Source organism: Colobus angolensis, unplaced genomic scaffold (genome assembly GCF_000951035.1).
Source record: "Colobus angolensis palliatus isolate OR3802 unplaced genomic scaffold, Cang.pa_1.0 Scaffold131, whole genome shotgun sequence".
Classification (NCBI taxonomy): domain Eukaryota; kingdom Metazoa; phylum Chordata; class Mammalia; order Primates; family Cercopithecidae; genus Colobus; species Colobus angolensis.
The window spans coordinates 2101832-2114484 of NW_012114364.1; the positions used below are offsets into that span (position 1 = coordinate 2101832).

At 36.9% G+C, this 12653-nt stretch overlaps 1 protein-coding gene across 1 annotated transcript in view; it reads left to right on the forward strand.

Annotated features, from left to right (window-relative positions):
• The window catches only part of OVCH1 (ovochymase 1), an 81269-nt gene that overhangs the window by 10885 nt on the left and 57731 nt on the right, over positions 1-12653 (forward strand). Inside the window, 7 exon segments of the mRNA XM_011934145.1 lie at positions 515-617; positions 7639-7720; positions 8974-9007; positions 9074-9211; positions 9323-9450; positions 10221-10314; positions 11347-11475. Coding sequence (XP_011789535.1) covers positions 515-617; positions 7639-7720; positions 8974-9007; positions 9074-9211; positions 9323-9450; positions 10221-10314; positions 11347-11475 — 708 coding nt within the window.

Consider the following 12653-nt stretch of genomic DNA (forward strand, 5'->3'; position numbering starts at 1 on the left):
AGCCCTGAACAAAGGTAAATGGTAACAATGAGATTTTACAAGAGCAATGAAATCAGACATTAATAGTTAATCCCAATGAAATGAACATCGGAATGTGATAAGTGATTTATTTAAATAATGCTTCCTTAGGATAATCTTCTAAGCTTCTCATCCTCTGTTTGCCTATTTTTTTTTTCCAGTTCATCTTCCCTATCTCTTTCCAGAACTGGCTATGCTTTGGAAATAGGGTTAAATTCAGTTTTCTTAACCTTAAAAATCAGAGAATTGAATATTTCATATCTTATTTTTAAAACCACACTAACCATCAAATCAAATAAATTACTTCTGCTTCCACGTAGTCCTTTAACCTTTTCTAAAAGACTTAGTGGGTCACTCACTCTGAGAAAAAGATTCCCTCTGCATTGATTTTAGTAGAAGTTACAATTCTTAATAGTCTTTAACGTCACCTTGTTAAAAATGTTTTATTTAAGTGATTATTATTGGAAAAGACACTAACTCCTCATACCTTCTACAGGTTTGGATCAGGGCCAACCCATCTCAAAAGTGGGTCTGAGGTATATAACAAAGGCCCTGAGTTCTGTCCAAGAAGTGAACGGAAGCCAGAGAGGAGAGGGTATGTGTGGTTCTAATTAGAGAAGGAAGCTGACTTGAAAAAAGTCATCAGAGGAAAGGAAACAGAAGGATTGTACCATATTCACAATCTGAGTTTTATTTAAATTTTCGAATGTAAACTTTAAACGCCCCTCCCATATTCATACATAGGCTCCAATGTTTAAAACATAACCCTGGCATCTAAAGCTTTTGAGTAAATGAGGGAGACTTTCCATGCCATTACTAAAAGTTGTATTTATTTATTTATTTATTTATTTAGTGATGGAGTCTCACTCTGTCACCCAGGCTAGAGTGCAGTGGCAAGCAGTCTCTGCTCACTGCAACCTCCGCCTCCTGGGTTCAAGCAATTCTCCTGCCTCAGCCTCCCAAGTAGCCAGGACTACAGGCACCTGCCAGCACGCCCAGCTAATTTTTGTATTTTTAGTAGGGACAGGATTTCCCCATGTTGACCAAGCTGGTCTTGAACTCCTGACCTCAGATGATCCACCCACCTTGGCCTCCCAAAGTGCTGGTGCTGGGATTACAGGCATGAACCACTGCACCCAGCTTATTTAGCATCTTCTTTTTTTTTTCAAGATTGAGTCTTGTTCTGCCACCCAGGCTGGAGTGCAGTGGCATGTACTGTGCCTCCTGGGTTCAAGCGATTCTCCTGCCTCAGTCTCCTGAGTAGCTGGGACTACAGGCATGGACCACTACACCTGACTAATGTTGGCCAGGCTTGGTCCCAAACTCCTGACCTCAAGTGATGCACCCACCTCAGCTTCCCAAATTGTACTTTAGTATCTTTAGATGAAGGTGTTTAACCTTACCCAAGACAGCCTAAAAAGAGATGGGAAAGTTGGATAAATGTTACATCTGAAGAAGTGTTTTAAAAAGTTTCTATTTTGATTCAAATTATGGTGAATTCAGAAATGTTTTTAAAGTCTGTTTGCAAATACAATGTCTAAATCATAGCCTCTAAAAATATTTGCATTCCCATAAATATCAATGAAATGAATAATATAAATCGTACTGCTTCAGGCTGGCCTCTGGATCATTTTGAAATGTTGTCGATGGGTAAGGAAAATGATTGACTTCTTTCTTGTGTTTTTGAAGATTGTAAACCTCAGGGCACAGTGTTATTTGGAGAAAATGGGAAGATTCATTACCCCCATTCCAAAGGAGACTACTATTCTCATAATTGGTATGTATCCCACATAGGCGTGATTCCTGGGGCATTTCCTCCCTCAAAATGGGACAATTTAAAAGACTCCACTTTGGCAATTTTTTTTTTTTTTTTTTTTTGAGATAAGGTCTCCCTATGTTGCCCAGGCTGGGCTTGAACTCCTAGGCTCAAGGGATCATCCCACCCCAGCCTACTAAGTAGTAGGGATTACAGGGACATGCCACCATACCTGGTTTATTTTGGCAATTTTATCTAGTATTTCCAGTTCTAATATAAAAGTGTATGTTTCATCTGATATTTTTTGGTTGGTGAATATTTACTCATTAATGTAAATCATCAGCCTGAATAGTTATTAAACTAAAGCTTACTTGAATTGATGTATTCAAATATGTAATACTGACAGCATCTGGCAATGAGATTGCTATGGGATTTAGTGATTAATTCTGTCACATTTATTTCTGTAATCATGGTAATATTTTGCTTAGCATCACCTAGAAGATGGAAAATAGTTCATGTCCTATAAGCTTTAGTGTCTTTTTACAAATTTTCTACATACCCTTTCCTCTAAAATATATCTAAATATAGCTAAAAATATCTTTAAGTTTTAGAAAATTGTGCTGCAAGTATCTCATTTTCTTAAGTGATCTAAATTTGTTCTTAAAATTGTACTGAGAATTGAATAGTGTACTACAAAGATAACAGTTTTACAAGTTTATAATCTGGTAAAAAGAGATAGATAAAAATAACTATACTACAAAACAAGAGGAAATAAGCTTTATAATCCACACATCCAAGAATGTGCACACTACAAAAAAATAGAGACCAGTTCTCTTTGGTGTGGTTTTTAAGGTGCGTGTAGAGTGGTTAGAAGTGTAGGGAGAGATATAAATGTTATAGTGGAAAAGATGGCATTGAAATGAGGCATTGAAGGATAGTTATGATTTTATAGTTATGAGGTCTTTGGTGGTTCTAACACTGAAGATTTCAACAGATGGAGAAGCAGGAAAGAGGTCATTCTAGGCCAAGGGAATTAGGTATAAGCAATGCCAAGGAGGTAGGGAAGATTAGGGTTGTTTGGGTTCTGAGTATCCCACTGTGACTGGACAACAAGGTGAATGGGAACTGGGGTAGCAGTGGATGATGAGGATGGAAAGGATGATCGGGACTTAATTGCAGAGGACCTTAAGTTCCATGCAGCGAGATTAGATCTTATGCTACAGCCAATGAGTATGCTAAAACTAAAATGATGGAAAGATTATAACTTTCAGAACTAATGTAAAATGAATATAAATATTTATTTCAAGTACAGATAGAAAAGATGTGGCTTAATTTCAGCTCATAATTTAAAAGGCTTAATGGTCTAAACTGATTTTGTCTCAGGCAAACTTGTGATGATAGAATGCCAATAAAGCTTTTGCCACCTTTGCTTACGCTATTAGAATAATATTTAGAACAAGAGTTTAAGAAACTATTTTATTAGAGTCTCAGGCAGGGAAGGAACCTCTAGGGTACAATCTTTAGACAGAGAGATTGATAAGCCAGAATTTGTCTGAAGGACAATAACCAAGATGGGAAAAAAATTCAGAACAATGTTTTACGAGGTATGGTTGTGGGAACCATAATATTTTTTGATCCAGAGAAGACTGAAGAGGAGGAAGGAAGTGTCTTGATTTGTCTTAGAGGCTACTAAAGAAGCAGAATTTGACTTATTCTGAATAATTGCAGAGCTGATAACTAAGATTACTGAGTAGAAGTTAGAAGGCAGAGTTCAATTCAATATGAAGTCATTCCTTGTTTGAGTCATTTCTGAAATTAACTAGCCTGCTTCAGGAAGTAATCAATGCCCTTGATAAGTGGATATTTGAGCAAAGTATTTGTATATTGGGTAAGAGATATGAAGATGGCAGCCTGCTTACCCTCAAACACAGAGACTCAACTTAGACAATTAAGCATTTCAGGGATCTCTGCAAGAAAATGTTTCAAGAGAAGGAGGGTTATTGTAGAAGTAAAAATCAGATCAAATGCCATTGCATATGGAAACTCAAACTTCTTGAACTGAGCAGAACTGTAGGATCAAAAGTCACATTCATAATGGGTTAAGTGACTGTTGAAAATTTAGTATCCCAAATAATCAACACATTTTTATTGAACCCTTAGGATGTGTAAAACACCGTCTTAGGTGCTAGAGATACAGCAGTGAATGAAACACACAAAAATGCTTGCCTTTGTGGGGCAAGTTAGAAGGTGGAAATGGGGTAATTTTTTAAAGTTACATATAATAGTAGAAGGTAGTAAATGCTATACCAAAAAATAAGGCAAGAAAGGGAGGTGGAGAATGAGAGTATACAATATCAGAGAGGGTGGTTAGGGAAGACCACATTTTAAAGATGATACTTGGAAAAAAGACTTGGATAAAGCAAGGGAGAGAATTATATGATCATTTTGGAAAGGAACACTCCAGGCAGAAGGAATGGTAGGTGTGAGACAAGAATACATTTGATATACTTGGGGAACAGCAAAGAGACCAGAGAACCAGAGCTGAGTGCCTGCAGAAGGGCAATGTGGCCAGATTATTTCAGACTTACAGGGCATGAAGAGAACTTTGAATTTTTCTGTAAGGGAGATAGAGAGCCATTGGAGGATTTTGAACAGAGGAAGATCATGATCTGACATATTTCAAAAAGATCACTTTTATTACTGTGTTGCAAATAGACTGTAGGCAGGCAAGACCACAAGCTGGGAGACCAACTACTGCAATAGTCCAGGTAAAAGATGATGCAATCATCCAGGTAAAAATCTAGCTTTGACCACATTTGTAGAGGTGGTGAAGAGTGGTAGGGCTGTAGGATTTGCTGATGAGTTGACAATTTGGGTTTTGAGGGAGAATGAGATCCCCATATGAGTAACCTAAGAGTTTTTAACCTGAGCTATTGGAAGAATAGAACTGTTGTCTGAGATGCAAACGTTGGGGCAGTGGCTTTTAGACAGTAGAGTCAAGAGAGGCATTTTGTTTGTAGACTCAACTGTGCTTATGAACAGAGAGTGAGAGTTAAGAGTCTTAGGAAACACATAGAAATGTGAAGTAAGCTTTCTGAGAACACAACAAATAAAGAAGGTTTAGCATTGAGAAGAGGGCAGAATGATTCATTTTCTGGGAAAGCAACAAAAAAGGTAATCTACAGAAAAGTTGAAGGAATTTACACTGGATGTCTTAGTTATCACATGAGATTTTAATTGCTTCAACTTTAGAAGATAAAGTAGAGATAAAATAGTTAAGATATTAAGTAGTTTATAGGGACTAAAGTAAGGAGTCAATCAGAGATTAATAAGACTTTCAACACCAGTAAAATCCAATTTGTATTAGCATCTATTTGTACTATATTTCAATAAATCAAGACAAAAAATTCATTGTAAAATACAGCTTCAATAGGAGAAAACAAAATTCCCAAGATAGGTTCATATAAGGCTGAGTCACCAAAGACTATCTTCAGTGTAAGGCTAAACAAGGTGTAAACCCACCCACATGGAAAGTTACATGCCTCAACCTTGGCACTAGATGTAGGGAGAGGTAAAAAATTCTTTGAGAATTTGAACCACATGAACATTAATATTCATGCAGATCTACCATCTAAATTCACACCTCAAGTATAGGCCAAAGCATGTCAAGCAGAAAAATTTGACACTGGTGAAGTTGATAGTGCGCAATGTGACTGACAGAAGTGTATACAGATACTGCCCGGAAGAACTCTTTCAATTCAGGTCTACAGAAATCGTAAAACTCCTTTGTAAGATGCCTTCTAATTTTAGAATGTGAAAATGTGGAAAAATTGTGTTTTAGAAATGAGATATAGGGCCAATTTGCACAGTTAGTGACTTCTTCAGCATGCTAAGTAGCCTTAGATACTGAAAGGGTTTTGTAAATTCCAACTGGAGCTAACTAGGAAATCATAAGGCAAACAGAGATAATATAAAGAAGGAGAGAGTTACACAGTCCCTCCAAGCCTCTCTGTATTCTGGTAGGTGGTAGCTAGATTCTAAGAAATGACAGATAACACCCAGGTTGCCCTCCTTCCTTTCATACCCATGGGAGACATTGCATTTCTCAGAGCCTAGATCAGTGCCTGTCACATAATAAATGCTCCATAGATTATTTGAATTAATAAATCAATGGTTTGTTTGGGGACCCCTCTCTCACTTAGCTTGACCAGACCTCAAAATCCTTTTAAAACAGCAATCACTCATAATAAATCAAAGTTGGCATAGATTTAAAACCTATTTTTCATCTTTGAGCTAGAGATTTTGAGGCCAAAAATAATTTGATGATGGAACAATTTGAGAAAGTACTAGCCTTTGGAGTCATAAAGCCTAAACTACAGTTCTACTTATATAAAAGATGTGATGAATCTTTTATTATCAATGCCAGGTTTCCCATTTGGAAACAAAGAGATAATTTCTCTCCTGCCTACCTCAGAGAGATGTAATGAATCTCAAAAAGGATGATGGATGTGGAGTGCTTTTTTCCATTGAAGTGCTTGGCAAGTGAGCTTTATAATATTTTAGACAGCTTATTTTTACATCTATATTCAGGATGATGGACTTGAATAGAAAAACACTAAAGAGTTTCCGGCCGGGAATGGTGGCTCAGGCCTGTAATCCCAACACTTTGGGAAGCCGAGGTGGGCAGATGATGAGATCAGGAGTTCAAGACCAGCCTGACCAATATGGTGAAACCGTGTCTCTACTAAAAATACATAAATTAGCTGGGCATGGTGGTGCATGCCTGTAGTCTCAGCTACTTGGGAGGCTGAGGCAGAAGAATCGCTTGAACCTGGGAGGTGTAGGTTGCAGTGAGCTGATATTGCACCACTGCATTCCAGCCTGAGTAAAAGAGTGAGACTCTGAGGGAGGGAAGGAGGAAGGAAGGAAGGAAGGAAAGGAAGGAAGGAAGGGAGGGAGGGAGGGAGGGAGGGAGGGAGGGAGGATTCCAGTTAAGGAGATGTCTAGTAAAAAAAGTGTTTGCTTTTTGGAACCTGGGCATAAAAGACTTGACTAATTCCTAAAGTCCTTATTAGTAAGGGGCAGTGAGGCTATTAACAGGTCTAAGGTAAAGACTGCTGAATTTTGGAAAGAGTTAATTCCAACATGTTAGATTCTAGGTAAGATTGCTTTGCATTCAGGTGAAGGTGAGACATGGAAGAAGCTAGGATTTATGGCCCACTAGGATTTATTTTCTTGAATAATAAATTTATGTATGAAAATAAAGGTAAGGGATTATTTTCATACTCTCTCAAGTTTAGATATGCTTTTAAAAACGTTAGTGAAAAGTCACAGCTGACCTTACTGGGAGTTAGAGAGATGTCATTTTAACCCAGGGACTGTGACTCAGGATGACTTCGGAATATGTGGCTGTTTAAGGTTAGCATACACTGTATGGTCAATTCATAATTCATGAGAATCATAATTCAACCTCTGGATGAATAGTATGAATTTTAATTAGGTGAATAACTCAGATGAATCTTAGGTTTCTTCAATTTATAGATCAAAATTCTAGCATTTTATAACTAAATGAAATTTAAGGGGTGTTTTCTGGTCATTCTCCAATTAATACTCATCTATTTGTCAGATAAGTGTTATCAATTTGAGCACACATTTTTCTCACAGTGTTCCATTGCCTTTTATCTTCTAGTGTTCTATAAAATTGTATTGTTGTTGAGTTGTGAGATAAAGCACGGGTGTTAGATTTTATTTATCAAATCGGATTCTGCCATTTGTTGCATTTTCTTCACCTTCCCCTACCCCAGCTTATATGTTTGGAAAATAATGGTACCAAAGGATAAAATAATCCTGATAAAATTTACAAGTTTAGACATGGAAAAGCAAGTTGGATGTGATCATGACTATGTATCTCTACAATCAAGCAGTGGAGTGCTTATTAGTAAGTATGTTACATTTCTTTTTATTTATCATTTTAGAGTATCTGAAAGACCAAAGAGATACTAAGGGATGTAAAATAAAATTTCTGGCTGCTCTGCCTATGGAGTAGCCATTATTTAATCCTTTACTTTCCTAATAAACTTGCTTTCACTTTACTTAAAACAATAAAAATTAAAAAATAAAATTTCTTTTATTGTACCAAGGGCAATGATCTCATCTTGCACACTGTTCCCTTCTAGAAGGGTTAAGGGGAGGATAGTAAGAGTGGAGATAGTGGTCAGCACACTGACTATTCTCTTCAGTGTTTTTCTAAATAAGGAACCAGATCCCACATTCGTCTCTCAAGTTCAATAACAGTGTTGAATGCAATTGATGTCACAGTTGTCAGAAAACTTTCTTTTGAAGCAACTTTTTTTATTATTTTTATCACAAAAATGGGTACATGTTTACCAAATTTGATAAATACAGATGAGCCAAAGGAAAAAAATATAAACCATTCGTAACCCTGTCACCTAGAGATAATTTCTATTAGCATTTAGAGGTGTATCTATTTACACATACACTTTGAACTTTACATTGTTTGATATAATTTCCTTCTCATAACACAAATGATCATTTCATGTCATTCCATTTCTTCTATTGAATACCTCTTATAAGCTACATAAACATAACCAATATATCTAACTTTGTTGAAATACTCTGTGTTAACCATGATAGAAGCTTTCTAGAGCTGGTATAGACCTGGATCTCTAGATCTCTATAAGGTCAATGGTTAGGACAAATGTCTCTTCACACATATTTGACAGGAAGCTATAGACAAAGTACTGTACTAGGGGTTATAATATTTATTGTCTAAATTATTTCATGCTCAGGCCTGCTATTTACACAGTAATTATTCTTTCAACCAATCATTTGTTAAAAATTAACTGTATGTGAGATATCATACCAGGTACTGGACATTTTTCGAGAAAAAGCACCCTCTGCCCAAATAAGTTGTAGTTTGAGGTAATCAAAGGTGTAACACAAAGTTGGAAATACTATTAGAACAGGGAATGTGCTGTGCTGATTCAAAAAAGGTAGCTCTTATTTCGAGTAGTTGTCTGGTAGAGTTTACTGGGGAGCTGAATTTTGTTAGGCCCTGAAGAATGAGTAGAATTTGGATATGAGAGACTGGGGGGTGAGAAGGTGACTGGAATAGCAAAGTTACTGAAGCAGGGAATGTTGAATGATCAAAGGGCCATTAAATAGTTTAGTGTGTTTAGACCAGAGATCTCATGGAAGATGATGGAAAACAAAACAAACATGGATACTTTTCCACCACTCTTTAGTCATGTTATTTCACTTTCCTTTACTTCTTTTAAGGTAAGGTCTGTGGAAAAATATTGCCTTCACCATTGCTGACAGAGACCGGTGAGACCATGGTTCCATTTGTTTCTGATACAGAAGACAGTGGCAGTGGCCTTGAGCTTACCTTTACTGCCATACAGAACTCAGAAGCAGGTGAGTGTTTCAGGTATTTAATTCCCTGCCATTTTCCCTTGATGTGGGTGGGGAAGAGGAGGAGGAAATGCCTTTGGCCATTCACTTTGAATTTCCCCAATGCTTCCACAGGGTCAGGTTGTGGAAGTGTGGCTATACTGGTAGAAGGGATAAATCACTCTGCCAAGTATCTTGATTTGTATCCCAGTAATGTAAGGTGTCATTGGTTCATTCGTGCTCCAGAGAAACACATCATAAAGGTAGGCAACTGAGGAATCACTCTACATCATAGAGGATAGAGTTAAGTTAGTTAGGCAGAACTTAATTCATCTGGATTGTTAAATTGCTGTTATGACTAGGAGCTTCTTTTTGCCATATGCTTTTTTTTTTAACTCTGAAAAGAGATCTCTGTGTGTGGTTTTGAAAACTTTCAGTGGTTTAAAAGTATATACAATGAAAAGTAAGGCTCGTCATCAGATTCCCATTCTACCCCTGGAGACAAACACTGATAACTTACTAGTGTCCTTGGGAGGCATTTTAAGCATTTACTTGTGTGTGTGTGTGTGTGTGTGTGTGTGTGTGTGTGTGTGTGTACTTATGCTACTTGGCAATGCCTTGCTCACTGAAAAATATCTCAAAGATCTTTCCAGATGAGCCCACAGAACTCTTTTTAATAACTGCATAAAATATTGTATGATATTTTAGAATACATTAAACCAGCTCCCTATTAACAGATGTTTATTGAGTTTCCAGTCTTTGGTCATACCAGCCGTGGTGTCATGAGTATCTGCCAGTCTTTGGACACATGTCGATATGTATAATTCCCAGAAGTAGACTTGCTGGGTCAAAGGGTTTGCATGTTTAAATGTGGTAGTCATTGCCAAATTGTCCTTCAAAGAGACTGCAATTATTTACACTTCTATGTGAAAGCATATGAGGATGTGACAAAGAGCCTTTAAATACTCAGAGGAAAACCCTTTAAGCTTCTCTCTTCTCTGACCATTTCCCTGGTTATGTTTCATTTGTACAGTTGACATTTGAGGACTTTACTGTCAAACTTAGTCCAAACTATGTTTATGATGCTGTTGTGATTTATGGTGATTCTGAAGAAAAGCACAAGTTCGGTAGGTAGCCTTCACCCTTCAAATATGAAAGTGTTAGACTAATCAGAGTAGTTGCAACATGGACTGACTTCCTTGGATACCATAGGTAGAGTGGGAATATGAATTTCTTACTCTGGAAACTCAGAATGCCATACAACTTTAGCTTTAAAACCTATGAGCCAGCAACTAATTTGCATTCCATTTTAATGGAAATGTGCAAAATGTAAAGATTGTTTCAGACTATATGTAAAGTGAAAAGGCAGTCCCCAGAGAAAGGATAAAATGGTAATAGTGAGTAAATTTTTGGCAGTTATTTAAGGTAAATTTTAAAGCTTCCTTTTTTCTGTATTCCTTCTGTTGCTAATATTTTGATATTTGTGTCCAATAAAAGTAACCAAAACCTATAATTTCTATGTAGGTATAACAATTTTAAGACTTTTAAAACTTCAAATATACTTTTAGTTGTGACCTAACAATTTATTGAGTTTGAAGATTTAACGTCCAGCCCTCTAACCACTTTTGTAGGACCTAGTATCTGTCCTTCAGCTAGATGTTTGTGTGGGTTAGAGGCCAGGATTATAGATTGGCTTGGAATATTTATTTAGACATTAAGGGCAGGTTAGTGAGAGCACAATGCCATGATTCTGCAGAACAGTGCTTGTATAGTGTGAGGTTTCCATGAAAGTGACTTCAAGTGTTACCTCTCTTATAAAGTATGTTTATGTCCTGTTTGGAAAAAGGAATATACCAACTTGGGTGGTTTTTTTCTTATTATTTTTAACTCACCTCTTCTTATTGTCTACAAAGTAATAACCAGTTGAGTTTCCGTGCATACTAGAAATCAAATGTCCTTATTTTAGAGCTTTTTCTGCATAATTGAAATTACAGTGCGTTGTTATTGTGAAACTAACATTTAATTCTCACATGAGATGTAACGAATCAAAGCTGGAGAAAACTAAAGTGGTTGATTAGAAAATCGGGTGATTATTTTACTCTGTGTTCTGATTTTTTTAAAATTATAACTATAAATCAAACTTTCCTAAAATTTTTCAGCTAAACTTTGTGGAATGTTGACCGTCACTTCAATATTCAGTGCTAGTAACATGATGGTGATTTACTTTAAAAGTGATGGTAAAAATCATTTGCAAGGCTTCAAGGCTACATTTACCATTTTGCCCTCAGGTAAGTATAAACACTTGTGGATTTTTGCTTATGAAAATGGTTACAGGGAAGATTATTTAGCCGTGTTTACCTAAATGTAGGATAGCAATCCCCGCAGTAAGCATAACAAAAATGCAGATTTCTGGATCCACCCCCAGAGACCTGGATTCTGTAGATCTGAGATGGGGCCCAGGAATCTGTGCTTTAGGAAGCATCTCAGGTAATGCTTAATAAATGGCATCCACTGGAACATAAAGATTCCACACGCCACACACAGAAAGAAGATAATTAGGATTAAAGAAGGTAATTCAGAAATGAGATTGACTGGCTCTGTTTTACCAAGTTAGGGGGTTTTGAAGAATTAATAGGTATCCCGGCATTCTGGAAGATAAAGTACATGCTACTCAGACAAAAAGAATATCATATGCAAAAACTCTAACAAAAGAGAATGGGCAATGTATAAGAAAACTACAAATAACTCAACATGTTTTGAGTTTTGGAGGGAACGATAGGAAAGGCAGGAGTGAGATCCTGTTGAACATGAGGCATTAAATTATAAGTGCCAGAGTGATAGGACAGCTAGCTCACATTTGATTATTTGCTCTGTAGCAGGTATTCACTGAGCATTTCACATACATTACCTCATTTATTCCTCTTTACATACATAGGAGCTATGTGCATTGCTCTCCTCTCACCAGTGAGGGAACTGAGGCTTTGAGAAGTTAAGTAATGTTCCCAAGATGCACAGCTGGCAAGAGATGGAGTGAGAACTTGGTCTTTCTGACTCCAGAGTAATCTGGAAGATTATGAATGAACTTATATGCAAGAAAAGTACTAAGAAAATCATTGTAAAGAATTTATTCTATATATATTATTTTATTATATATACCCTTGCGGGGATGGAATATATGAAGGAAGCCAAGTCCAGTATTGTATTAGTCAGAGTTCTCTTAGAGGGAACACACACACACACACACACACATATATATATATATGTTTTTTTAAATATTAACTTACATGATCACGTGTAAGTTACATGATCATGTGTGTGTGTGTGTGTGTGTGTGTGTGTGTTAAGTATTAAGTTACATGGTCACAAGGTCCCACAGCAGGCTATCTGCAAGCTGAGGAGTAAGGAGAGCCAGTCCGAGTCCCAAAACTGAAGTCCAGTGTTCTAGGGCTGGAAGCATCCAGCACGG